The following is a 27,231-nucleotide window of genomic DNA, read 5'->3' on the forward strand; positions in this document are numbered from 1 at the left end:
CTGAGGGTGTTGCCCTGAGAGTCAGAAGATTGTTCAAGGTTCCTGAATAAACTGCTAAAAGAAGAGCTTGTGGGTCGTGTCTTTCTTGCTGGTCAAGGTGGACGCGACAGTCTAGGAGCCTACCATGAGTCACCATCAGCATAAACAAACACCAGGGCTGAGGGAATCACCTATGAAGTCACTAAGGCTGTCACCTGGTCTAGGAGCCTACCATGAGTCACCTTCAGCATAAACACCAGGGCTGAGGGAATAACCTATGAAGTCACTAAGGCTGGATGAGGTAGAACCCGCCCATCATCTCAGCAGCTCAGAACGGTAGAGGCAGAAAGATTGGGCATTTAAGGATGGTTTGGTCTTTGTAGTGGCCTTTAAAGCTGTCCTTGGCCACATCTTAAGGGAGGAAGGGAGAGGAGGAGGAGGAGGAGGAGATCCACTACTGTCAGAAATGAAGGAAAGAAAACCCAAGGCCCAAATTCTTTACTCCATACCTTTTATCTGCTTCTGCCTTACAAAGACAGTGAGATAAAAATGGCAGCTTAGGGGGCTGGAGAGATGGCTCAGCCGTTAAGAGCACTGACTGCTCTTCTGAAGGACCTGAGTTCAAATCCCAGCAACCACATGATGGCTCACAACTATCTGTAATGGGATCTGATACCCTCTTCTGTGTGTCTGAAGACAGCTACAGTGTACTTACATATAATAAATCTTATTAAAAAAATGGCAACTAAACTGAGTATAGCGAGGGAGTAAAACAGACACACATTCTAATTCCTAACAATAATCATGTGAGCTTGAATATTTCTTAGTACAGAGTTAGGTTTTTTTAGAATTGGAAGTGAGACACAGTGACACATACCTACACTATGTTGGGACTGTAAAGATAGGAAGATGAGGATTTCAGAGCCAGCCTGTGCTACATAAGTCCCTGTCTCAAAATAAAGTGGCAGAGTTGGGCATGGTGAGTCATGCCTAGAATTCTAGCACTCAGTAGGCTGTAGGAGGATTACGTAAGTCTGAGGCAGCCTTAGTCACACAGTAAGAGCCTGTCTCCAAAATATTTTTTTTTAGTCGAAAAAGGAAGTGATGGACAGAGATAGTACATAAGGTATGCTAGGAATCTTGTGAGGACACAAAGGTGGATCTGGGAGCCAAGTGTTAAGGGAAGAACTATGTGGACAGCTGAGAAGGGCTCTGTCCCTGGTAGTAATGGGAACCAGTACAGAATTCAAGATGGGAAAGTGCCTGCCATATTCAAGCGGCAGGAAGTTAGTTCACTGTGGGAAAGGGATGATCTATGGGTGAGCTAGCAGATAGAGCATTTTCAACAGAATGCAGGGAGCACAGGAAATGTACGCAGGACCATATCCAATGAAGAATTCACAGCCAACAGAAGCAGGCTAGAAATGTCAACAGGGACATTAATGGACAATATGAGGACGGAAGGGGTACCCTCGGCCCTCTTGTCTGCGAATTTCACAAACAAGATTAGGAACTGTGTTCCCAGTCACTTAACCCCTTGACCTCCTGTCACCCATGAATAGTAAGGATTCCTTTGACGTTTTTTGGTTTGTTTAGGTTTGTTGAGGCAGGGTTCCATTCAGAGTACGATAGTCTCCAACATGATCTGCAGCCGAGGATAACCTTGAATTTCTGATCCTCCTGCCTCCACCTGATATCACAGGCATGTGTACTGCCATGCCCAGTTTGACTTACGGTTTATCAGCTTGCAATCCTGTGTAGTGCTCTGTGAAGTAATGTTCCCATAAAAAAAAAAAAAAAAAAAAAAAAAAAAAAAAACCCACACCTATGCTAGAGATTTCTCAAAGCTGGCTGGCTGGTTAGAGTTTTGTGGCTGTGCAAAGTTAAATACAGAGGATCTGGAGCCAAACTCTCTTGGAGTCTCTTCAGTTTCCTCAACAGCCATGCATTGGCATCTATGCCATAACCTTGTGACTGTCAGGTAAAATGTCTACACTGTGTGACCTTAGCAGATACCAGTTTCAAGGCTGGAAGTGTCCATGATAGCACCCGAAGCTAGAGGTCGCCCTGCCTTTCTATACCCAGCTCCTGGGCATTCCAACCACTGGATCTGAAAAAATACCTTGCTTCGTGACTTGACTTTTGAGACTGTAAACCTTAACGCAACTATTTTCACATCCGAGTGTGTTGTTCTAAGCAACTTGGATCCCTCTTCCCTGAGACATGGCCACTCATGTCTGGCTCAGGATAAGCTATCTCTTGTTCCATTTGAGTTGAGGTCATGTCGTGTGTTGACTGCATTATAAACTACCTTGAAAACCCAATTTCAAAGACAACTCCTTAGATAGTAAGTATACCAAAGCATTCCTACTGATTCCTTTAAAGTCTTTGAACAGTGCAACTTTGGAGGACACCAAGCTCATTCGTATATGTGTGTGTGTGTGTGTGTGTGTGTTTGTATGTGTGTGTGTGTGAAAGAGAGAGGTAGAGAGAGAGAGAGAGAGAGAGGTAGAGAGAGAGAGAGATGGCACTGTTAAAACAGTTCCAGTGACTCTTTAGAAGTCTCCACCCATTCAGGGTGTTGCTACTATCCTTTTCTTCCATGTTTCTCTTTCCCTCTTTCTTAATGTCTGTACTGATATCTATATTAACATCTTTTCCTTAATAAGCTCCAGCTTTGGTTCATATTGACCAATACTGAAATTCTTTTATTGGGGTGGGGGGTGTGATGAGTCAACAAATCTGGCTTCACCTCACAGGAATGGTGGTCTCAGCTGCTAGGGAGGCTGAGGGTGGAGAGCTGCAAATTCAAGGCCTGTTTGGGCTATAGAGGATCCTCCTTTCACCCCAGTGGAGCATGGCTACACATACTAAACACTCCCTAGCTCATCTAACGGCAACTCCTCAAGCTGTAGGTGGCCACCCTGGGCTGTGTCTCCTGCTCAAGATACAACACATGGAGAGGACAAAGTAGAAATGCACATGAAAAATGAAAGCCATTTGACTGAGGTATAAGTGTCTGATATGAACTAGGGCTTTTCTTTTTTCTTTTTTCTTTCTTTCTTCTTTTTTTTTTTTTTTTTTTTTTTTTTTTTTTTTTTTTTTTTTTTTGGTTTTTTCAAGACAGGGTTTCTCTGTGTAGTCCTGGCTGTCCTGAATTCACTCTGTAGACCAGACTGGCCTCGAACTCAGAAATCTGCCTGCCTCTGCCTCCCAAGTGCTGGGATTAAAGGCGTGCGCCACCACCGCCCGGCGAACTAGGGCTTTTCAAAAAGGACAATGGCCAATAGATCCCTAGAAAGCAATTCTTTAAGGCCACTGGGCACCAAAGCAATGTAAGCTGCAAATTTAAGCACTGCTTCAGCCCTACAGAAAGGCGAAGAAGGCATTAAACTCAGGCGACACGAAGTATCGGAGTAGACCTAGGATACAGATGGCTGTGCTAATTACACAAATCACTTCCATTTGTACTGAAACTAAAATATTCACTCCTCACATGCCATCATTTTCTCTCCTAAATGTATATATTCAACAAGGATGCTTTTTTATGCATAAGAACGTTTAGAGCTATGATTAACATTCAGGAACTGAGAATGACTTAATCGGCCAATAAGCAGACTTATGGGCACACGATTGACATTTAGAATAATAAACGACATATAGGCCTCACTCCCCCCTCCACCAAAAAATGAACAAATACAAGATACAAATCGATCTGTAACTCTACGTGCCTAATGTTATAAACATTAAACCAGCTAAGTGCTGTGAGATGAGAGAACCCACTGCAGAAAAAGAGACTGGGAAGAGGGATCTTGGGACACCACATTATAGTGTCACACCTGACACATATGCCAGTTAAATTAGGTGAGTCCAACTTGTGAATAGTCACCAAACTATGTACTGACACTTGGTACACACCAGCATCAGTATTAAACATCAATAAAAATGATTGTGAAAGTAGTGAAGGGCCCTGGTGATGAGTCAGGCCTTGGATGCACTATCCTACTGTGAGTGAGAGACAGGAACAAAACACATTGAGTCAAAAAAACAAAAACAAAAAAACACCTTTTCTTCTCAATTCACAGTTGCCATTTCTACTGACTCTTGTTTCTTTTCTTTTCTCTTCTTTTTTTTTTTTTTTTTTTTTTTTTTTTAAAGACACAAGGTCTTACCGTGTGGCCTAGACTAGCCATGAGCGTCCCAGGTTCGAGCAATCCTCCTGCCTCAGCCTCTTGGGTAGCTGAGGCTACAAGCTTTCCCTCCTTTGCACTTAGCTTCAATTGAAGATGCTGAGACTGGTCCAGGAGGTTCTAGAGTTCTCCAGAAAAGAGAATCTCCTCCAAGGATACTAAGCAGACCACAACCATCCCCTCTGTGCTTACTCTGACACTAAAGGGATTCACTGTGTCATTTTTGTCCCAATGCCGGTTAAATTGCAGCATCGCTCTGAAACCTATGTTTAGAGTCTTAAGCAAGGAGCTGGCGAGATGGCTCAGCGGGTAAGAACACTGACTGCTCTTCTTATACTTTATTTTTTCGGATCCCAGCAACCACATGGTGGCTCACAGCCACCTAAAATGAGATCTGATGTCCTCTTCTGATGCGTCTGAAGACAGCTACAGTGAATTATGCCGGAGCGAGTGGGCCGGCAGAGTTCCTGAGTTCAATTCCCAGCAGCCACACACATGATGGCTCACGGCCATCTGTACAGCTACAGTATACTCATACACATAAAATAAATAAATAAAATAAATCTTAAAAAGAAAAAAAAAAGAAAAAAAAAAAGATCTCGAGTCTTAAGCAAAGCTGCTCTAATAAAATAAAGCCAAACACTGTGAGCCCTGTGCAAACTAGAAATGAAAAGGCCATTGAAGAATCTTATAGGTTGTCATTACTAATAAGTATTCGTAATCAGAACCCACATAAAAAACAAAAGCTCTTTGGGACCCTGTATAGTTTTCTTAAAGCAAAGGGGTTATTTAAGAATTCTATAACTGACTAACCCCAGCCTTACCATGTAAGTGGCTTTATTTGAAGTTGTCATTTTACAATCCCAAACACCTGCGAGTCCTGGCTGGGTCTGGTTCCTTGCTCCTCTTAGCTCTCCCTAGTTTTAATCTTTTATACTTTTTTATTTTCTTCTAATCACTTTTTCCTTTGAAAATTATTTTTTAAAAAAATTTTTTTTGGTCTAGCAGTGTGTTTATTTCCATTATAAACATAAATTCACCAGGTGAATTTTCGGCTCTCACCTGAGGTGACTTGAAACAAGTTCACGCCTTTCTCAAACTTAAGCTGACCCCCCCACCCCACCCCCACCTCGTGCCTTGACTCTGAGGCCCACCAGATCTGACAAGCTGCAGGGCCCCTCAGTCATATCTGAGGGGGGGGAGGGAAGGAGGGAGAGAGAACCCCACACGGGCAGCTATGCTTCTGAAGGTCCTCAACAAAGATAACCCAGCAGCGGTAATGATAACCCAGCAGCGGTAATGTCCACCCATTGCAACCTCACTGCGGAACACGCCTCTACCATCCAGAGAACATCCTGTGACGTAAGGATGCACAAAGACTCCGATAATCCCAACAGAGTGAAATATTCGAAGTGATAGACACTGGAAAAACAGCCTTGTTATGAAACCTGTTTAGGGGAAGAGAGGTGTTTGGGTACCCGGTGCCCCGTGGCATTGGGAAAGAAAACAGAGGTCTGAAGCAAATTCCAGCAGTAGTGTCTAATGTTCGAGCTGCCATCCAAAGTGCCTTGTCCTGACAACCTTCAAGGCAGACAAACCCTCAGAGGCTGGCGTGAACATCAAGATTACAAACTGTGACTTCAACAGCAAATTCCTCTTTTACAACCAGCAGGATACTCTCTGGGGCAGCCTGGCATTCTCCTAATGTAGATGCACAGAGCCTGGGGTTTAACATGCCTAGGCAAGTGGATTCCTGCCTTTTGTCCTACAGAGATTCAGGGGAAGTGCCAGAGAGGTGCTGAGCAGGAGATACGACATTCGTCCTAGGTGGCTATGGTGAGAACACTTTCAAAGACCAACTCATTCATTCTCAGCCCCAGTGAGAGATGAGCTCTGAAAAGAAGAGCACTGTGATGGACCCATGGATACATGTGGGTCATCAAGGTGAGGAACTTATGTGGGGGGTCACATCCTGTCTTCAAGGTTACAGGCCAGGCTTCTTAACGGGCTGGAAAATCCAACAGGACAATGGCTTCCTATGTCTGCTCCCAAGCTCGTTTTAACTCTGAGCTAGCAGCACAGCTACCCTGGGCTTGAAGGGGCAGCCTTCAGATGACCCCACCAACAATAGCGCACCTTTCCAATCCCATAGGGTACGATTTAGGCCATCGGATAACCTCAAGGGGCGTGTTTAGAGCAGCCTGCCCTTAACCTTTCATGGCTTCTCTTAGAATCCTCAGAGGACCCATATGGATGCCAGGGGCAAAGAGATAGAGCAGAGGAGAGTGACAGAAGCTCCTACCAGCTCGAACCCACCCCAACAGAAATAAGATGCCTCTCCCCTTTCATCGTCTCCCGACATCACCCTTCCACCAAACACATGTTACAATAATAATTCCCCACTTCAGGGACAGCCAGTCTTGACTAAACAGAACATCCGTGCAGGATGGCAGCGTCAGGGCTGTTCCATGGAGCATAATAGCTGTGAGGTCTCCCTGCCCGGCACAGCCACAGCCTTTCCTGTGGTCTCTCCCTCTACCCAGGCAGTAGCACAAGTGACGGAGCTCCAGATAAACCAGTTTCTACAAGGTATGTCCAAAAGGTGCATTTTGGGAAGAGAGGACACAGTTTGCCAAGGTCCAGGTGGGCTCTTCGTTGGCAGATGCTTGATGGTGGGAGTCCCCCGCATGGCAAGCTCCAAGTGGCCTCACCATCACAGGATCTCTGGAATCCTTCAGTCTGAGTCAGCACCGGCTTGAGAAGTGAGTAGCCTGCCCACAATGGAGTTTTCCCTCATCTTCTGGGCTCAGCTTTCAACCGATTAACCCATCCGCCTCTGTGGGAAAGAGGAGATTTCTGTAAAGTTACCCAGCAGGAGAGAGCAAGACAAGGGTAAGCCACAAGGAATTCAGAATTTGGGTCTTTCCCATAGGCAGGAGCCACCTCGCCACTTGCCTGGCAGGGACTGAGGTGGGCGGAGGGGGGGTGGGGGGAGCAGGAAGATCTCCTGGAGGACCCTCTACGTGCTCTGAGCAGGCACTGGCTACCCATCACTTCTCTTTGTTGGTTAGCATAAGACGCGCATCAGCAAGTCCACAAAATCCCAGGCTACCGATCTCAAGGCTGCCATGGGAGTTGGTTGACATATTTCTTTGCTGGGTCTGAGACCTAAGAGATCAGGCCAAAGGCTCCCCAAGTCAATGATCTTTGGGGAGGGGTCTGGGAGGAAAAGGCTGAGTTCCTGAAGCTGCTAAGGATGGTCCAACCTCCATCCTGCATACAGATTCTTTTAGGAATCAGATGCATAACATATTTTAGGAATCTATCAAACACATGGATTTCCCCACTTTGAAATTGGGACCAGTGAAATGTTCTATGATTACAAAATTATCAGATACATTTCCTTCTATAGTTCTTATTTATGCTATCAGAGAGACATTATAAGAAAAAGAATTAACCTTTCCGAGAGAACTACCTAGATGGCACTTATTTGGATGGTTGGTTAAATATTATTGTCAGCTAATAATATTTTGTTGTTGCTGTTTTTTGTTTGTTTGTTTGTTTTCAAGACAGTGTTTCTCTGTATAGCCCTGGCTGTCCTGGAACTAACCCGGTAGACCAGGCTGGCCTCCAACTCAGAAATCCGCCTGCCTCTGCCTCCCAAGTGCTGGGATTAAAGGCGTGCGCCACCACCGCCCGGCTGTTGCTGTTTTTTTTTTTGAGGCAGTATCTTGTTATGTAGTCCAGGCTATCCTGGAACTCACTGTATAAACCAGGATGGCTTCAAATTCATGGAGATCCACCTCTGCTTCCGAGTCCTGAGATTAAAGTACAATTTGACCAAATAATTTCTTTTTGAGGCAGAGCCTTGTATGACCCAGGCTGGTCTGAGATTTGCTATGTAGCTGTGGCTAGTCCTGAATTCCTGAGCCTCCTCCCTCTACCTCTCAAACGCCGGGAGTGTGCACCTGGCTGTAGTTTGTCTGAGTCAAAGTTTGGGATGGATCTGAGTAGGTAGGCCTGGGGAGGGTGAAGAGGAGGAGATCTTAGCAACGTGATCCGATGACCTTGATCCAGTCACGACTAGAGTATTGGCACAAACGGAACCCATAACATGGTCAGTATTCAAACACACCCCCCTTGGGTTTCTCATAGCTTGAAAACAGTTTCTGTTGCTAGCACTCAAACACACCTGAGAGAAAGTTACTTGGGTTTAGAAGAGTTGTTATTGCATTGAGGTACTGAGGATCAAATCGTTACCTGAATCCAACTACACTTAGCAGGACACTGTGGGTCACACCCCCAATCCCAGATACTCCGGAAGGTCACTTGAGTCCAAGGCCTTCCTGAACATAGCATGGGGAAGTGGGAGGCAACAGGGGTTTGTTTTGGTTGTTTTTGTTTGTTTCTTTGTTTTTTGGAGGGGAAACTGGGAATGGAGAAATTTACATGTAAATAAAGAAAATTAAAAAAAAAAATGCCAGGCGGTGGTGGCACTCGCCTTTAATCCCAGTACTTGGGAGGCAGAGGCAGGCGGATTTCTGAGTTCGAGGCTAGCCTGGTCTACAGAGTGAGTTCCAGGACAGCCAGGGCTACACAGAGAAACCCTGTCTCAAAAAAAAAAAAAAAAAAAATTAAGAGCCAGGCACGGTAGCACATGCCTTTAATTCCAGCACACGGGAGACAGAAGCAGGTAGATCTCTGAGTTCAAGGCCAACACGGCCTACAGAATGAGTTCCAGGACAGCCAAAGCTATATAGAGAAACTCTGCCTCAGGAAAAAAAAAGAAGAGAGAGAAAGAAAGAAAGAGAGAGAGAAGAGAAGGGAAGGGAAGGGAAGGGAAAGGAAGGGAAGGGAAGAAAAGAAAGACCCAAAAATTTAATTGGGGAAAAAAAAAAAAGGAGACTAAAGCTAGAACTTAAAGAGACAAATGAATCACAGCTCAGTCTTTTTGGCTGCATACTAAGGAGCCATAGACTAGCCTGGGCTACATACCAAGACCTTGTCTCAGAAAGAAACAAACAAAACCAATGGCTGGGTATTGGGCTTGTTTCAGTAGTCTGAGGACCCAAGGTTGGATCCCTAACAACCCTGAAAAAGACCTAGGTGTAGTCACGGGAAGCTGAAGCAGGAGGATCTTAGCTTAGCCAGAAGGCAGGTTTCAGTGACAAGGCCCAATCTTCAAAGCTAAGATGGAGAACAGTTACATAAAATACCAAATATGAACATCTGACTTTCACATATATGCACATGCCCATACGGAAACACATACAGAGGTAGAATATTGGCCTTAACTTGTTTGTTTGTTTGGTTGGTTGATTTGAGACAGGTTGTTTCTCTGTGTAGCCCTGACTGTCTTACAACTCTCTCTGTAGACCAAGCTGGCCTTGAATCCACAGAGATCTGCCTGCCTCTACTTCCTGAGTGCTGGGATTAAAGGCATGGGCCCCCAATTCCTGGCTGGCCTTAACTTTTGTTAACCGTGCTGAAAATATAAACCATATGAAAATAATGTGCAGAACAAAAGCCATATGCAGACGTATTGTCATAAATCTTCATTAATGAGTGTTCCAATAAATTACACACTTTTATGCTTTCTTCTTAGCTTTTAAGGTTTGTTTTTTCTCTCCTAATGTGCATAAGACACAAATATATTGAACAAAAAACACAAGAGAGAGAGAGGGAGAGAGAGAAAGGGAGAGAGAGAGAGGGAGGGGGGAGAGAGAGAGAGAGGGAGAGAGAGAGGGAGAGGGAGAGATCCTACTCTATTTGACACAGATTCAGTGCCATTGTGTGAAAGATCAGGTCTTATGACCTCGCCTACTTATAAAATGTGAAAAAGAGGTTGAATTTGTGATAAACGAATGTAGCATCAGCAACCAGCATAAAATGAAAGATCAGCTGAGTATCTGAGTGTGAGCCCAGGGCTGATGCCCTCTTACCTTCAGTTCAACAGAACTGCGTGTTGGCCTAAGGGCACCAGGACACCAGATTAAACAGTGAATTAAATGTGCATAAGAGGTTGGAGATGTTTCTCATTAGTCATCAAAGAATGAATGTAGATATTTACCTCCACTTGCCAACTCAAACCTCATTAACATCAGCAGAGATTAATTTTAAAGGTCAAACTCAGAATAAACGGGCCCTGCCAGGAGACACAGCAGCACAAAGTCTGGAGGCAAAACCCCTGATCTATGCTAGCTTTTCAGCAGACACGAGAAAACCCAAATGAGTGGGCAAGCCTTGTGCCTCATCCTGTCATCCTGTCACGCGGGAGGCGGAGGCAGGAGGATCACCTTGAATTCAAAACCAGTCTGGACTACACAGCAAGCTACTGCAGAGAAAGGCTGCGGACATGACTTAGGCTTAAGAAAAACACACACACACACACACACACAATTTAAATAATAAAATATATTTATGAAATTGCAAGAGTGAAAGACTGAGTCAGCAAGATGTTTATGAATTGAAAAAGACAGAAAGAGAGAGAGATTAAATCAACAACTCATTCCCCTGCTGAGTTCTTAAAAGCTCTGAGCAGCAGGATGGGGAGAATTCAGTCAGTAAATTGAGAATTCAAGTTTGATCCCTAGAACATACATAAAAATCAAGCCTAGTAGCATACACTTGTAACCCCAGTGTGGGCCAGACAGAGGCAGGATAGTCCCCAGGCTTTGGTGGCCAGTCAGCCTGTCCTTATATGTGAGCTCCTTCCCAAGAGCAAAATAGACAGCTCCTGGAAAATAATATCCAAGGACGACTTCTGGCCTCCACACACAAGTGCATAGGCACACGCATAGACACACACGCGCGTGAGCGCGCACGCGGGCGCACACACACCCACACTCACACGCACACACGCACACACACACACCCTGAAGCGAAGAATGAGGACTCACTGCAAATATGATTTACAGTGATTCAGGTTGCTATGCGCACTGCACTGGCAGACCATTGGAGGTTTACTCTCCCAAGTAGCGACTCAGCAAAGCTCTGGACTTCAGGGCCTCACTCATCCCTGCAGGCAGCGAGGCTGTTCTGAAAAGAAGAGAATCCGTGAGTGCCTAGGTGGGAGGAGCCACGCCCCCTCCCCCAAACCCTTAGTCTGCTTAGCATCCTGGATGGAAGCAAGTCATTTGGGTGTGGCTTTCAGGCTACCTTTACTGTTTCTGATTTCTTGTAGAAGTCCAAATTGCAATTCCTTTCTGGATGGCGGTTTGGTAACGTATCAGAATCCTTAACCGTGGTGGTTAGGCGCGAGGACTCAGGGCTTCATGGCTGTCCCGGGCTTCTCTGACCTCAGCTCCAACTCCGGGGGTGGGGGTGGGGGTAGGGGGGGGGAGGGGACTCCAGGCTGACCCAGGGTTTGCCAGAGCTTCAGGAGGTGTTGGATCGGAGAAGATGTTTGTGCAAAGCAAAACTCTATTGAAAACTGCAAACAACAAAGCAGAAAAGATATTGGACGCCATGGCCAAAGTGCAAGTAGTATTGCCAAGCGTTAAGAGTTTTGAAGAATAGGTAACAACAGTTTTGCCCGATCTGTGGCTAAACAATGAAGGAGGGTGTTGTTTCTGACTGGACATGTGACCCTTATCGCTAGTTCCCGGCTGCTGTTCCGTGGATCCACCAACTCTTGTTTGTAAATCAGCTGCAGAGGTTGATGTTCGTCTGCCTCCCAGAGGATGGGAGACTTCAAAGGGAGCAAGCTCCCAGCTTCCAGCCACAGAGGCAGCTGGTGCAAGGAAAACTACCAGGGGCAAAGAGGAGCACCACAGAAACAATTACAGTCTATTATCCAAAAAGACCTAACAGTCATTATTATGATCAAGCTGAACAGCAGGAAGTCAAAATATCCAAGGAACACAAAACCATTCAAGGAAAACACAAAAAGGATCAATCCATTAGCGCTGGATACTCCAGCACCTGCCTGACAGAAAATGCACAAGGCCAAGTGGAACCTAGCTGCTGTCATTAGTTATCTGGATCTGTTGACATCTGAAGAACACTCATCCAACAAGTATGAGTGAACATTATTCTCAGATTCAGATGAAACATTCACTGAGGTTACACCCCAGATTGAAAACCACACTTTAAGAAGCTTAACAACAAAAGTCCTACAAAATAGGCCTCGGCACCTGGTGTGATGGCACATACCTCTCATTCCAGCCCTCAGGACTGTCTATTGGAAGCAGGCTTTGGCTACTAGCAAGACACAATCTGGAAGCAAACAGACACATGCTCATGGAGTTGAGTGAAATTAAACTAAGAATAGCAGAAACATAGCTGGAAAACCTCTAAATATTTGACAATTGCACGCTATATTTCTAAACTGATGATGCATGCTGTTAGGCCCAAATACTTGCCAGCAGAGGTAGAAGGATTTGTTTGAGTCCACAAAGTCCAACATCCTACTAGACTAGACTCACCATCTTAGAATTGCATAAAACGAAAGGCACAACAAAACCAAAAACAAACCAAAACCAATATATTTCTAAATGTCGCATAGGTCAAAGAAGTCTCAAGAGAAACCTATTTTAAATTGGATGAAAAATGTAGTTCATTCAAATGTGTGTGATACAACAAAAACAGAGTTGGGGAGGGGGTGGGGCAGATCTGCAACACTGAAATAGCACATGTAAGAAAACAGAGGCCGGTCCAGGTGCCTGCAGCCTTGGCACACACTTAGGGAGGGGACAGCAGAGAGGATGGGAATTGTGAAAGGGAAAGGGCTGAGGGTGAAGTTCATTGGAGTCCTAGCTTAGCCCGCACAGAGCCACCAGGGGTTTGATCCCCACTAGAATACAAACTAGACATGGTGGTACAGGACTGTTATCTCAGAACTTGGGTGACAGCAGTAAGGAGGATCCGAAGTTCAAGGTCACAGTTCATACCTCATCTCCATAGCTCATTTGAGACTAGCCTGTGCTACATAAAATCCTGTCTTCAAACAACAACAAAACCAACCAGCTAAATTCTAAGCCCAAGGCAAGCAAAAGAAAAAACAATGATGAAGCAAAACTCAATGACGTGGAAAACAGGAAAGTGATAAAGAAATTTGGGTTTTCTGAAATGACACAAATCTCTTTTTTAGTGTGAGGGTGTATGTGTGAGGGTGTCGGGTGGGACATGTGTACCATGGCCTGCACTTAGAGGTCAAAGGGTAATATGCAGGAGTTCATAGTCTTTCCTTCAACTGTGATGGTCCTGGGGATCAAACAGGAACGCCACAAATATTTCTACAGGTGTGGTGCCTCCCATCTGTCATTCCAACCCTTGAGAGAGTGAGGAAGGACTACTGTGAGCTCAAAGCCAGCCAGGGATGCACAATGAGTTCTAGGCCAGCCTAGATTCTAGACTAGGACTCCATCACTGACAAAAGACGAAAGGAGAGAACTAGGGGAGCAGCCAGTTCCTTGAAAGACACCGCCCACCAAACCCCACTGAAAGACAAATCCATGGGCAGTCACATGCCTATTTTGAAAATTGTGCAACCAACACCCTTCCAAAAAGAGAAGGCATCAAGGCCGAGTAGTTTTATGGTGATCTCTAACAAATAGTCCTGGAAGAAATAATTCCACATCTCTTCTTAGACAGGATAACCTTAACCTGTGAGCCTGGCATTGTTAGTGAAATCTGTGACTTGGGACGCTTGTATTAATGCGTGATCCAAATAGGATTGCTGGGGTAGTTTGAATAGGTATGGGCCCCATAGACTCATGTTGTTTGACTGCTTGACCCGTATGGGAGTGGCACTATTAGAAGGTGTGGCCTTATTGGAGGAAGTGTGTCAGGGGCAGACTTTGAGGTCTCTTATGCTCAAGCTACTTCTAGACACAGTCTCCTCCTGCTGCCTTCTGATCAAGAAACCCAGTGGGGCGGTGGTGGTGCTCGCCTTTAATCCCAGCACTTGGGAGGCAGAGGCAGGCGGATTTCTGAGTTCGAGGCCAGCCTGATCTACAGAGTGAGTTCCAGGACAGCCAGGACTACACAGAGAAACCCTGTCTTGAAAAAACAAACAAACAAACAAACAAACAAAAAAGAACACTGGCGGATCAAGAAACCCTGCCAGGAAGGTCAGGAGTTCGAGGTTGCCTTTGGCTACAAAGTGAGTTCTAATTCAGCTACCCTGCATGAGATCCTGCCTCAAAAAGGAATTTTACACTATGGGAATCAATATGGAGACTTTTCAAACAACTAAAATTAGAACTACCATATGACACACACACACACACACACACACACATATCCTGTGCATATACCCAAGGGAGACTATATTCTGCAATAGAGACACTTGGACACTCTTGTCCATTGCTGCTCTACTCGCAGCCCCAAGTTAATGGAGTCTGCCTAGACACCCACCGACAGATTAGTCGAAGACGACTAATTGAATTTTATTCAACTACAAAGAAAAATGGAGCTATAAAAACTTTAGGGAAATCGATGGAATTGGAAAATATATGTTTTATATTTATTTACTTGTTTTGTAGGGTGCTCATGTCGAAGTCATTTCTCTCCCACCATACAGGCCTTGGAGAGCAAACTCCTAGGGATCAAACCTGGTGGTCAGGCTTGTCAGCCAAACATTTTTATCCACTGAGCCACCTCACTGGCCTGAAAATATATTGAGGGATGTAACCCAAGCACACACAAGCAAACACTGCATCTATCTTTTTCTCTCTCTCTGTCTCTCTCTTTCTTTCTTCCTTTTTTTTTTTTTTTTTGGTTTTTCAAGACGGGGTTTCTCTGTATATTCCTGGCTGTCCTGGAACTCACTCTGTAGACCAGACTGGCCTCGAACTCAGAAATCTACCTGCCTCTACCTCCCAAGTGCTGGGATTAAAGGCATGAGCCACCACCACCCGGCTCGATTACACTCTTATTCACTTCCTCCTTTAAAGCCCTATACAGAGAAACCCTGTCTCGAAAAAAACAAACAAAAAAAAAAGTGTAATCGAATACACGTGATATGAAGGTTCTGGGAGAGGAAGGATGTACAGAGGAAAATGCCAGTGCTAGAGGACTTGAGTACTGTAACTCCGTGGAAGAGCAAGCACTTCCCACGAGTCCTGTGTCCAACTCCAAGCACATAACAATTAAATAATAGAGGAAGCTGATACAACAGAGGAGAAGGGAGCTCTGCAGCTCTCCTTTCTGCTCAGTTTTGCTGTAAACCTAAAACTGTCCTCTCCAAATATGATGTATTAGTTCAAAAAACAATTAGGCTGAGGCTTGACCATTAAGAACACTTATTGTAGGCTGAAGAGATGGCTCAGTGGTTAGGAGCACTGTCTAGTCTTCCAGAGGTCCTGAGTTCAATTCCCAGCAACCACATGGTGGCTCACAACCATCTGTAATGGGATTCAATGCCCTCTTCTGCTACGAGGCATACATGCAGATAGAGCACTCATAAATAAATAAATCTTTTAAAAAATAAACTAAAAAAGAACACTTATTGCTCTTGCAGAGGACCTGGGTTTTGCTTCCAGCGTCCACATGGTGTCTCACAACCATGTGTAATTCCTGTTCTGGGGATTTGCCAACATGACACGCATGTGGTGCACATGTATACATGTAGGCAAACAGTCACACACATAAAAGAAATCTTTAAAACGAGAAGCTCCTAGAAAAATCTCTAGGCAAGAAAGCTCCACAGTGAGTCAGGCATGGGATCACAGCATGTGGGAAGTAGATGCAGGAGGACCAGTAGTGTAGAGCCAGCCTCAGCCATATAACAGGATCTCCAGCTACAGGATGCAGGAGGACCAGTGGTGTAGAGCCAGCCTCAGCCATATAACAGGATCTCCAGCTACAGGAGATCCTGGCGGATGGAGGAAGGTGTGTGCCTGGAAAGGGGAAGAGTTGGCGGTCTCGGCGCAAAGCCTCAGTGTCTTTCACTGATTGGCTTGTTGCTGCCGGCCGCCTGTGCATCGCATCACGATAATGACCTCTGAGCCTTGGCTTGGTTCCTACCTGGAAGAAGTCACAGGCTGCGATAGTTAGAATAAAGGAACAGCAGAGGTTTGTTTATTTATTTATTTGTTTTGCACAGTTCTGCTTAAAAAAATATTTACTCTGGGGGCTGGAGAGATGGCTCAGCGGTTAAGAGCACTGACTGCTCTTCCTGAGTTCAAATCCCATCAACCACATGGTGGCTCACAACCATCTGTAATGAGATCCTGATGCCCTCTTCTGGTGCATCTGAAGACAGCTACAGTGTAATTACATATATTAAGTAAATCTTTAAAAAAATATTCACTCTGTAATCAATGGGATATGTCAAGCAATGTTTCACCTTGGGACCTACACGGCTGAAGGTAAGAACCAGTTCCCACAAGTTGTCCTGTGACCTTCACTCACAAATATTTCCTCCACAATACGAACAAATAAGTTTTAAAAAGCAAATAGCCAGGTGCACACCTTTAATCCCAGTACTTGGGAGGCAAAGGCAGGCGGGTCTTTGCACAGAGCCAGTCTAGTTTTTTTTTCACAGATTTATTTTATGCATATGAGTACACTGTTGCTGTCTTCATGCATACCAGAAGAGGGCAATCAGATCTCATTACAGATGGCTGTGAGCCACCATGTGGTTGCTGAGAATTGAACTCAGGACCTCTGGAAGAGCAGTCAGTGCTCTTAACCACTGAGCCATCTCTCCAGCCCCCAGTCTAGTCTTTGTATATACAGAGTTCCAGGCCAGCCAGGGCTTCATAATGAGACCCTGTCTCAAAATAAATAGATATTCTTGCACTCCCCCCAACACAAATTTCTATTCTAAAGCTAACCCTCTAGTGGTGGCATTAACATTTGATAATAATACTTAATTGGAAATCAAGGTCCAAAGGACAGAAACTCAACTTTTCACGCCCCCCCCCCGAAAGAAACAGAATAAAATGGGTAACCCTAGGTTTACTGCAACAGTTTAAGTAAACACAGAGGAGAAAGAGGAAGATGGGTGGAGGTGTCAGAAGCAGAGTTGAGTTGCGTGACATTTGCGATGGTAGACGCGTGCACAGTGCTGTAAGCATCCCGCACATCTGCGCATGCGTCTGGAGATACCCAGCGACCTCGGAGGCAGTCACACGAGCAGAGAGCCAGGTGAGAAGGCCAACTCTGTCATTTCATGTAGTTCTTGGTTGGGTGATGCTGTGTGTGTGTGTGTGTGTGTGTGTGTGTGTGTGTGTGTGTGTGTGTGTGTGCCACTCCTCCCCTGGTCACTTCCTGTTGGCCTAGCATAAATCTAAGGGTCTGGTTTCCCTCAGGGGAGGAATATGCAGTTTCTTTCCATCCCTTAGCCTGCGGCGGGGTAATGCACCATTCAGGCCTGGCTGCTTCTGGAAGGTGTGCCCTTGACTTGAGGTCTCCACCTGTGCTGTGCATGAGCAAGTCCAACCCTCAACGGCTTCTTGTTTCTCCTGGTCTGGGCTCTGTGCTCCAACAACACACTCCTCACTCGGCACACTTGCCCTACCCAGAAGCCCAAAATGTTAATGTCAGTGGATTGCCTAGGAATAAATTTATCCGCAACAGAAAGCCTGTTCAACCGTGACTCCCATGCCTGAAAAACAAGTTCATGCCTTGGCGATCCCCACCGACGGTCATTGCTCACAGTGGCCACAAAGACAACCCCTGAGCCTCTTTGCCATCCTTAGCTGTCTTTGTCCTCACACCTGTCATTTCATGGACAGTGATGGCTGCTGTACCTCAGTAGGATGAGGCAAGGGACAAAAGGGAGGGGAATGGGGGGAAAGTTCCTGAGTGGAGGATTCGGAGTGGCTTTTACAGACATCTCATATATAATGATATATAATCTCATATATACAGACATCTCTTAATATATGATTATATATAATTATAAATATCTGTAGGCACGATGCCATGTAATTAGATGAATAAGATACATTTGTAGCCACGAATTAATTTTAAAATCAGTTCCTAGCATTTTCTCCAATGATGACAAGAATTTTTTGGAGGGCAAGAAACAGGACCAAGAATAATTTTATCAACCTTTTTTTTTTTTTTTTTTAAAGACAGGGTCTAGCTGTGTAGCCCCAGCTAAGCCATCCTCCTGTGTCAACTTCCTAAATCCTGAGATTACAGGTGTGCACGCCTGGCTCTTGCCACATTTTTGCTGATCTCTATATTACATAAGGTTTTGTGTGGAACACTCTCCAGAGGAGTGCTTTGTCTCCTCCTGGTGGTCAGGGTTGGCTTTGCACGGTCAGCATCACCCTTACCCGAGGCTAGTTCCATCAGAATGGCTAGAGTAGGATCAGAGCAGGATCTAAAACACAACAAAAAAGGCAGGCAGGTGGGAGACACCTTTAACCTCAGCACTTTGGAGGCAGAGACAGGCAAATCTGTGTGAGTTCAAGGCTAGCCTAGAGTAAACAGTGAGATCCTGTCTTAAAAAAAAAAAAAAGGGCTGGCAAGATGGAAGATGGTTCAGCCACTCATTTGCTGCTAAGCCCAAGGACCTGTGCACATTCCCTGAGACCCACATGGTAGAAAGAGAAGCACCCGCTTATTATCCTTCCCTACACATTGGTGGTATGGCATGGACACCACATACCTCAATACACTCACACACATTTTTTTTTTTTAAGCCAGGAGTGGTATAGCTTAGCTAGTCAGGGAGCCCCAGGACAATAAGGATGCTGTTTTTATTTTTGTTTGGTTGGTTTTCTTTTGTTGTTGTTGTTGGTTTTGTTTTTTGTTTGTTTTTTGTTTTTGGAGACAGGGTTTCTCTGTGTAGCCCTGGCTGTCCTGGAACTCACCGTGAAGACCAGGCTGGCCTCGAACTCAGAGATCCGCCTGCCTCTGCCTCCCAAGAGCTGGGATTAAAGGCATGTGCCACCACCGCATGGCTAAAGGATGCTGTTTTAACAGAAGGTGCAAGGCACCTGAGGATTGATACCAGAAGACCCAAACACACATGTACACTCACTCCCATGAACATACACATTTTAAAATGTTAAAGTAAGAAAAAGTAACATTTCATAATTGATCACAAAGTGTTCTAGAGAAGAGATGATCTCACTATTGGAATAGACGCCAGCGCCTCCCTCCAGCCTCCACTAAGCTGTTACATATCCACATGCACTCGTGCCACAAAACTTAAGGGTACACTCCTTGTTTTTGTTTTCTTAAAGACAGGTTCTTCCTACAGAGCCATGGTGACCCTTCGAGCTTATGACTGATTCTCCAGTGTTGAGATCATAGGTGCACATGGCCAGGCCTAGTTGAGGACAAATTTTTTTTTTAAGTTTATTTTATTTATATGAGTACATTGTAGCTGTCTTCAGACACATCAGAAGAGGGCGTCAGATTCCATTACAGATGATTGTGAAGCCACCATGTGGTTGCTGGGAATTGAACTCAGGACCTCTGGAAAGCAGTCAGTGCTCTTTAACCACTGAGCCATCTCTCCATCCCAGAGGCACTTTAAGACTTGTATTTCTCACCTCAAATGCCTATTGACTTCTCAAGACACATCAACGAGTGTGTGCCGACCACTGAGGACCTCAAATAAGTGAGCCTAAACTCTTTTTTTGGAACATACTCCTTGGCCGCACGGTAGTACAGGCCTATAATCTGAGCACCAGAGAAGTGGAGGGAGGGTCAGAAGGGCAGCCCTCATAAGCAAGTATATCTCATCTTGTCCCCACCCTTTTACAGACAGGGTCTCCCTGTGTAGTCCTGGCCAGTTAGGAATTCCCTATGCAGACCAGGCTGGCCTCAAACTCAGAGGTCTACCTGTCTCTACCTCTGTTGGGCCTAAGCTACCACACCAACTCCATTAGCCTTTAAACAAACCAACAAAAACCAAACCAGAGTCTTGCTTTGCTTCCCTTGTTTGAAGGCATTCCCTAAGCTCTACCTGCCTGTGCAGCCACAGGCCCTCTCTACTCTCCCAGGACCTGGTTGGTTACAGTTTTAGTATTTAACCTTTCCATATTCTTACAACTTTACCCTTGTACTTTGACTTGTCACACATGTTATTTCTCTCTCTCACACCACGTTCTCCTCACACCTCGTCAATAGCAATTCTGAAGATTCCTAATGATTTTTTGTGCACATGACCACATTGCCCATGAACAGCTTTTCATTTTTCCCAATGCTGATACCTTGCTGCACTGTCTAGGACCTCAGACACAAGTCTGACTAGAGAAGGCGACCTCATGAGGGCCTCGGGAGAAGTGTCAGCTCCGGATCACTTAGTAGTAGCTGTAACCACTCCAGAAGGTCCCCTAGCAGGGCGGAGGCAGGCTCTGCAACTGCTGGAGACTTCCTCACTAACTACTCTTACAAACCTACTGAAATATCATACGCTCATCTTCTCTTCACTTTGTTACTATGATAAATAATGCTAATTGAGTTGACAAGGCTCCCTCTGTATCTGCTAACATATCAATGTTGAACTGGTGTTGAGTGTGGGAGAAGCATTTTAACTATGAATTCACCTGAGTCAGGGACACTGCTTAGCAAGAGTCTGGTCTCCAACACTGATCTATAAGAGTATGAGCCGGAGCTGTTTACTAACTGCTGTTGCTAGGTACCAACAAATGCACTTATGTGAATGCACACAAGCACACTCATGTCCACTGCTTCACACAAGCGCACTCATGTCAGCTGCTTCACACAAGCACACTCACGTCCACTGCTTCACACAAGCACACTCACGTCCACTGCTTCACACAAGCGCACTCACGTCCACTGCTTCACACAAGCGCACTCATGTCCACTGCTTCCTTCAACAGACTAACACAAGCAAGAAATCCTGTAAAATGGTAAAGTATTTCACTGAAACCAGAAAGTCACACAACACAAAGCACAGAGTTCCAGGTCAGATTTACTGTAAACAGGAAAACCCTAGGACCCCGCCACACTGGCAGTGTCACATGCTCTTACACATTGACTAATTAAAAAGACTTTTAAGTCTCTGGCAACTCATGACTTTTTCACAAATCACTTGCGAAGCTTGAATACACGCAGTCTCTGGGTAGGATGTTATTGTTCATGGACCACAACCTGGACCCACGGAGATGAACTGGTTGGGATGTCAAGTGACACACCGGAGCTCTGGAACACACTGAACACCACGTGCAGGTTCATGGAAGACGACATGGGATTGTTTCCAATCTCTTCACGTGCCTTGTCTCATACAAATGACAAACTTTTAACTGTACCCTTTTTTTTTTTTTTTAAGAGCTAAGTTACTCAACGGCATGTGATCATTTACAGAGAAGATAGCAGGCTGGTGTTTGCTTTTACAATGATGGATTCAAACACTCAGGACTAAGTTTAGATTCATCTTGTATATATTTTGCAGTTCGATGAAAAGCTGCATAGTCACACTGGGTGGGGTGGCGCACGCCTAATCCCGGCACTTGAGAGGTGGAGGCAGGAGGATCAAGGAGTTCAAAGTCAACCTTGGCTACTTGGCCAATTGCGCAGAGGAGAAGGCAGTGTTGACTCACGTCTTCTGATGGGATGGACAAAGACAGGCTTCTCACCGGGAGGCTCAGAACACGTGGATAGAAGACGGGCGCAGCACCACGGGAAGGGCGGCCTCCACAGCCGCCCAAGTTCACCGTATTTGGAAAATGTGAAACTTAACCTGTGAAAAGCCGAGAGATTCTACAGCAGAAAATCCTGGCAAATCAAGTAACATGGGACAGGAAAATGTCACCTGGAAACGCCATTTTGTGCTCGGCCCGAGCTGGTGGACAAACAGGAGGGCTTTCTGTCACTATTGCCTGTGTGTGGAGACATAGCCACGCTTGTTCTTGAAGCAAATTTTAATAATAGCAAATACTTTAAAACAGCTGTTAAATCTACAGTAACATTTTCACCTAAAATAGTATCTTGTGAAAAAAATATTTTTTAAAAGTCCACTCCAGTCATCATCTGTATGTTTATATTCATATACTCAAAAAAATAACACTTAAGGCAAGATGAGACTGGAAGCAGCAGGGAGTTTAGAGTCTTACAGAGACTGGCTATTTCAGAACGCCACCATTTTGTATCTCCAAAGAGGTGGCTTTGTATTTGCTGCCTCTTAAGCCCCCATAGGGGCAAATGTTTTAGTTCACACACTGATCACAATTTCACCCTAGGAGTTCTGGGAGTGACAACAGCTGACGTTAGCACAGCATGTCCCACACGTTATACAGCAGTGCATGTCTGCTGATGGAACACAGCAAACTACGAAAAACAGAAATGTCAACAGAATTCGATGAGTGAGAACCCACGGGAATCCTGAGAAATTCCGAACTTGATGTAAGGTTAAGCTGCGTTTCTAGCACTGTAAATCGGGTATTCTGGGGTTTCCAGCATTTGACTAAGAAGATTAAAAAACATACCCAAATTTTATAAAATCAGCAAGTTCACTAATAAAGGAACATGGCATTGCTTTGTGTATTATCTGCCAAACGTAATGTTTTCTGTTGGTTTACAGGAAACCATCAAATAGAAAGCAGATCTGAGGATCGGTTTTTAAAAAGGTAATCTTTCTAAATGTTTTGAAGCCTTTAAGAAAAAAAGCTCTCTTTCTTTTTTTCAAGACAAGTGACTATTTTACAGAATAAGGAAGAAAGATTATATCATATCTTTCTTCAGATTAAGCAGTTAATAGGGGATTTCTCTTAGGAATAAAAAGGAAAAAAATTAAGATATTTAAGAGATTTTAAAAATATTCTACATCTATAAGATTTTATAATTTTATTACTTTGGGTTTTTAACATTTCTACATAATGCCTGATAACTCTTTTCTGTTTGTCTCTCTAATAGCAAGCCAGAAACTACTCAAAGCTGAGACTGTTTTCCCAGGCCCTGGAAGACATATCGACTTTCTTCAGAGTTTTGCAGCCATGAAATTAATATGTGGTTTCACAAGGGGAAATAGTGGCAGGCCACGCTTGAACTCGGTCATGTTATGAATCACTTCAGGCTGAAAAGGAAAAAAGTTTTCTTTAGTGTGTTATATTTAAAAATTAGACTAAACAGAGTATTGATTTTTTGGGAAAGGCAGGCTATGGGGGGTGGGTAATACAGTAAGAGGCATGGATTAATTAATTCTGTTCTGTAAAAATCCATGGTACTCTTATCTTTCACTGGGCATAAATGAGCTGGCTAGAACGCCTAGCAAAAGCCTGATGACACTGCCCATTTTCTCACCCTTCAGGGAAATGCTAGTCTTTCAAGATTAGTAAATACAGAGGTACTACGGAAAGGGCCACACACTGCCACTCTAGTATTTGGATTTGGGAAAGATATGGCTGGAGGTGACTCAGCGCAGTGACACAGCTCGTGCCAGAGGCGAAGCCAGGAGTAGAGAGAGGAGCATACCCGTATGCCTAGCACTTGTGAGGTCGAGGCAGGAGGATTAGGAGTTTAAGACAGCTTCAGCTACACAGGGAGTTTGGGACAAAGGCAGACACAAGCAGAGGCTGAGTGAGGACACCCCAGGAGACCTCAAATAGTCCCAACACCAGTGACCTGAACCTCCAGGTTCTCATTTACTCTGATCAACAAATTCCTTTAAGTACCAGGGACTCCAGCAAGCTTAAAGTTTCTTACTTGTGGCAAGGGTGGCGCTTCAGACAAATTTATATCATTTTGAGAGGGGAACTCTCCAACAACAGGACCTGTAAGAAAACCAAGTCTGTTACTCTTTATTTATTCACACTCACAACAACAACAATTTTCAAGGAAAAATCTGAGCTAGACTTAGTCCTTTTAAAGAAATAATTGTACCAAGCCCTTAACATACTTCTTAATTCCTCTTACCCTGCTTGCTGCAAGGCCTGAGTGCTGGTCCCAAGCACTGCTCAAGGGTATTGCTGTGAGGCCATATACCCTTGGTCTTGGCAGCTTTACTTCTCTGGTCTGATTGGGTTAGATCTGAGGCTCTGCCCTCCTGAAGAGCAAGAGAGGACTAGGCAGTTGACACTCCTGCCCAGCCACCCGCAGGTGGCCCCCTGCAGCTGCTTTTGGAGATTGGCACAGCCCCCCCCCCCCCCCCCCCCCCCCCCCCACTGGCTTTCTCCTCTACTCCACTCCCCTTCCCCAAAACCTCTGCTTCAACAGAACAGATCCTGCCTCAGGTCCTTCTGTTTAGATCTTCACTTTCTGACGTTATGTAAGGCGTGTGACTATGGTAAGGGACAGCCATCATATGGCTCAATATCAGGTTAAAAAACAGAATTTTTAAAAAGTCAATATCCAATACTTACAAGAATCCATTTCCCTGGCAAGAACATGGACGGATACTTTATGTCTCCTCGGTGCGTCCACGGCCAACATTTCCTAAGCACAAAGAAAGCCAATGTCAGTCTCTTGAACCACTAAGAAACTTACAATGAAGTTCTCTCTTGTACTCTGAAGAATCAGTCATCACAGTTAGGTATGAATAGAAGCTTTCTTTTCTTTCCTCTCACATGACTTTAAAAGATTCAAGAAGGCAAACAAGACTTAATTTGGGGCTTGGAATCAAACCCAGAACCTTACACATGCCAGGCAAATGTTCTACCACTGGGCTATGCCTACCCTACCACTGCCAAAAATGACTCCTATTTTATAGGTGAGGAAACTGGAGCCCAGGGTAATTAAGTGATTTGCTTAAACTCATAGTTAATTCGCTATATAGACCAGACAGGCCTTGAGATCTGCCTGCTTCTGATGCCCAAATTCTGGGATTAAAAGCCATGTGCCATATGCCTGTCTGGTCTTTTCCTTACATTTATTATTTGTGGGAGATGGGCACACACGTGGAAGTCAGAGACAGCTGTACAGTATCGTCTCTGTCTACTGTGTGGGTGAGCTTGACTCCTTCTCAGAGTATTGTTATGCAGCTCAGGTAGGCCTTGAACTTGAAATCTCCCTTCCTCAGCCTACCCAGTGCTACGATTATATGCCTGTGCCACAATGCCTGGCTTCTCTAGTGATCTTCACTCAGGACAATCATGACCTTTGTTCCTCTAAGAACTTTCTTGAAATCTGTACTAGAGGTCTGCTGGTAAGCTGTGGCTTTCTCGCCTATCACAGGATTAGAAATTAATACTTAGTGAGCCCTGCCTTGTATACAGCAATCTCTTGCATGAGCTCACATCATTCCCAGTAAGCTGTCATGATGCATATTTTAATGATGTGGACTCAAGGAGAGAAATGCTGTACCTTAGTCAACAGTGTGGACGTGCATCTCTAGGTTCTTCTGAGGGATTCCAACAGTGCAGGCCTGGTGCACAGAGCAGGGACAAGTTTCTCCTGATCTTCCTTCCCTAATGCCGGACCTTTCCCGATTTTGCCAATGGGATAGACATTGTGATGAAGATTTCTATGATGCCTGAGCTGATGTAACATGTCATCATCTCAGAGGGAAAAAGATTATGGGACAAACCCAATCCACTCAACAGTTGTGAACAGATTATGATTATCATAAACTGGTCCTAGGTATCTAAAAGGAACCCTTGCTGCTGTAGTGTAGTGAGTCCGACTGCAGTGCCCTGGTTCCTGACAGCGGCTAGGCTAGACTCCAAAGGCTGCTCGCTCTGTCAGAGTTCTTTTAGAAGCTTAGAGGCCCATATGCAGCAAGTACCATGTAATAACTCATCTGAGAACTTCTTTCTTACTCTAGTAAGTTTGCTTCGGAAAATTTTCCAAAAGTTTGCGTCCAAAGAAACAAAACAAGCAAACAAGAAAACGGGGTCTCAGCCCGGTTTAGTGTCACCTTTAATTCCAGCACTCAGGAGGCAGGCAGATCTCTGTGACTTCAAGTTCCAGGGCAAAGAGCTACGTACAGAGTGAACCCTGTCCTCATACTATCCCCATGCCCCCAAAAGGACAGGGTCTCCCTGGGCCTTGCTAGCCCAAAACTCACTATGTAGACTAGGCGAGCCTTGAATTCACAGAGATTCATCCATTTGCCCTTTTTACTAAAGGTGTGTGCCACAACACCTAGCATCAAAAATCTATTCTTGATCCCTCTTCACCCTCTTCTTGTCAACCTGAAGCAATAGACAGAACACTCTTCCATTTCAGTTTTCCACTTCCTTATCAACGTTGTTTGTTTGTTTGATTGCTTGCTTGTTTGGTAAACCAGAACTCAGAAATACTTTTTACAAATTCTTTGCAAAAAAGGCTCCAGAATGAGAAATCTAAGAATGTTTTGTTAATGAGATAAAGCAAACACAGGCTACAGAACTTAAAATGCTAATATACTCTCTAACTGTGTACGCTTACACAATCATGAAGCCATTTTTTCTAGATGTGTCTGTCAGAGCCTTGCAGAACATCAGCCAGAGGGCAGTCGGAGCAATGATTCTGCTACATTTAGCCTCGCTGGTAGAAATACACTCATTTTTAAACCCAAGAGTGAGCCAGTTTCATAACAACTACTTTCACAAACTCAGTACGTAGGCATTTCTTGTGAGTTTAAATAAGCAACATATAGAGAGAAAAGCAACGTTCCACTCCTTCAGGAGGCATTATTGGAGGTTACATTGGGATGTCATCCTTTGTGAACAGATGTGACTAGTAATACTTGAGGATGACAGTCTCAGAACCCAGACAGAACTGAATATGATCACTCTCATTTATAAGCAACTGAGAACAAATACTTGTCCACACAAAGTGAAATAGCCTGCAGGGTGTAAACAAACACAGCTAAGATGTAGTTTATAATATCTGGAAGGAAAACATATTCTGAATTGAAGTGTCAAGAGCCTGAGACTATGTCACAAAGTGGCAATCACATACCTCCTTCAATAAACCTCTTATTTTATACATCAGGAAACTGAGGCTTCAAAGCTTGGGCGACTTGGTTGACATCACAGATCTACCAGTTTGGGGAGGGGTCATCTGACTTCTCGACTGAAGTTAGACACCCTGCATGCTCCTGTTGCTGTCCTACAGATGATGGACGGAAGCCGACCTAAGACAGCACATTAGGCACTGCCCAGCCCGACAGTGGCCACGCCCTACACCTGACTGCACTCGCCACCTTGTGGTTCTTCAGGTAGATAGAATGCACCTGGGGTTAAATGTCAGGTCTAGATTTTGTTTA

General features: G+C 44.7%; 1 protein-coding gene and 1 long non-coding RNA gene across 4 annotated transcripts in view; both read right to left on the bottom strand.

Moving 5' to 3' along the window:
- Positions 1-4,989: 4,989 nt before the first annotated feature.
- Positions 4,990-11,440, bottom strand: LOC116101165. The gene is made up of 3 exons (XR_004122817.1): positions 11,328-11,440; positions 11,069-11,207; positions 4,990-7,005 (listed from the first exon to the last, which is right to left on the bottom strand). It is a non-coding gene; the product is annotated as an uncharacterized LOC116101165 (long non-coding RNA).
- Positions 11,441-21,000: 9,560 nt separating this feature from the next.
- The window catches only part of Ide (insulin degrading enzyme), a 109,692-nt gene continuing 103,461 nt past the window's right edge, over positions 21,001-27,231 (bottom strand). For all 3 annotated transcript variants that reach the window (XM_031390191.1, XM_031390190.1, XM_031390192.1), the window contains exons 23-25: positions 24,404-24,476; positions 23,748-23,815; positions 21,001-23,118 (exon numbers count right to left, since the gene is read on the bottom strand). In XM_031390191.1, coding sequence (XP_031246051.1) covers positions 23,023-23,118; positions 23,748-23,815; positions 24,404-24,476 — 237 coding nt within the window. In that variant the 3' untranslated portion in view covers positions 21,001-23,022. The remainder of the gene's footprint in view (positions 23,119-23,747; positions 23,816-24,403; positions 24,477-27,231) is intronic.

Source organism: Mastomys coucha, unplaced genomic scaffold (genome assembly GCF_008632895.1).
Source record: "Mastomys coucha isolate ucsf_1 unplaced genomic scaffold, UCSF_Mcou_1 pScaffold21, whole genome shotgun sequence".
In the NCBI taxonomy this organism is placed as follows: Eukaryota; Metazoa; Chordata; class Mammalia; order Rodentia; family Muridae; genus Mastomys; species Mastomys coucha.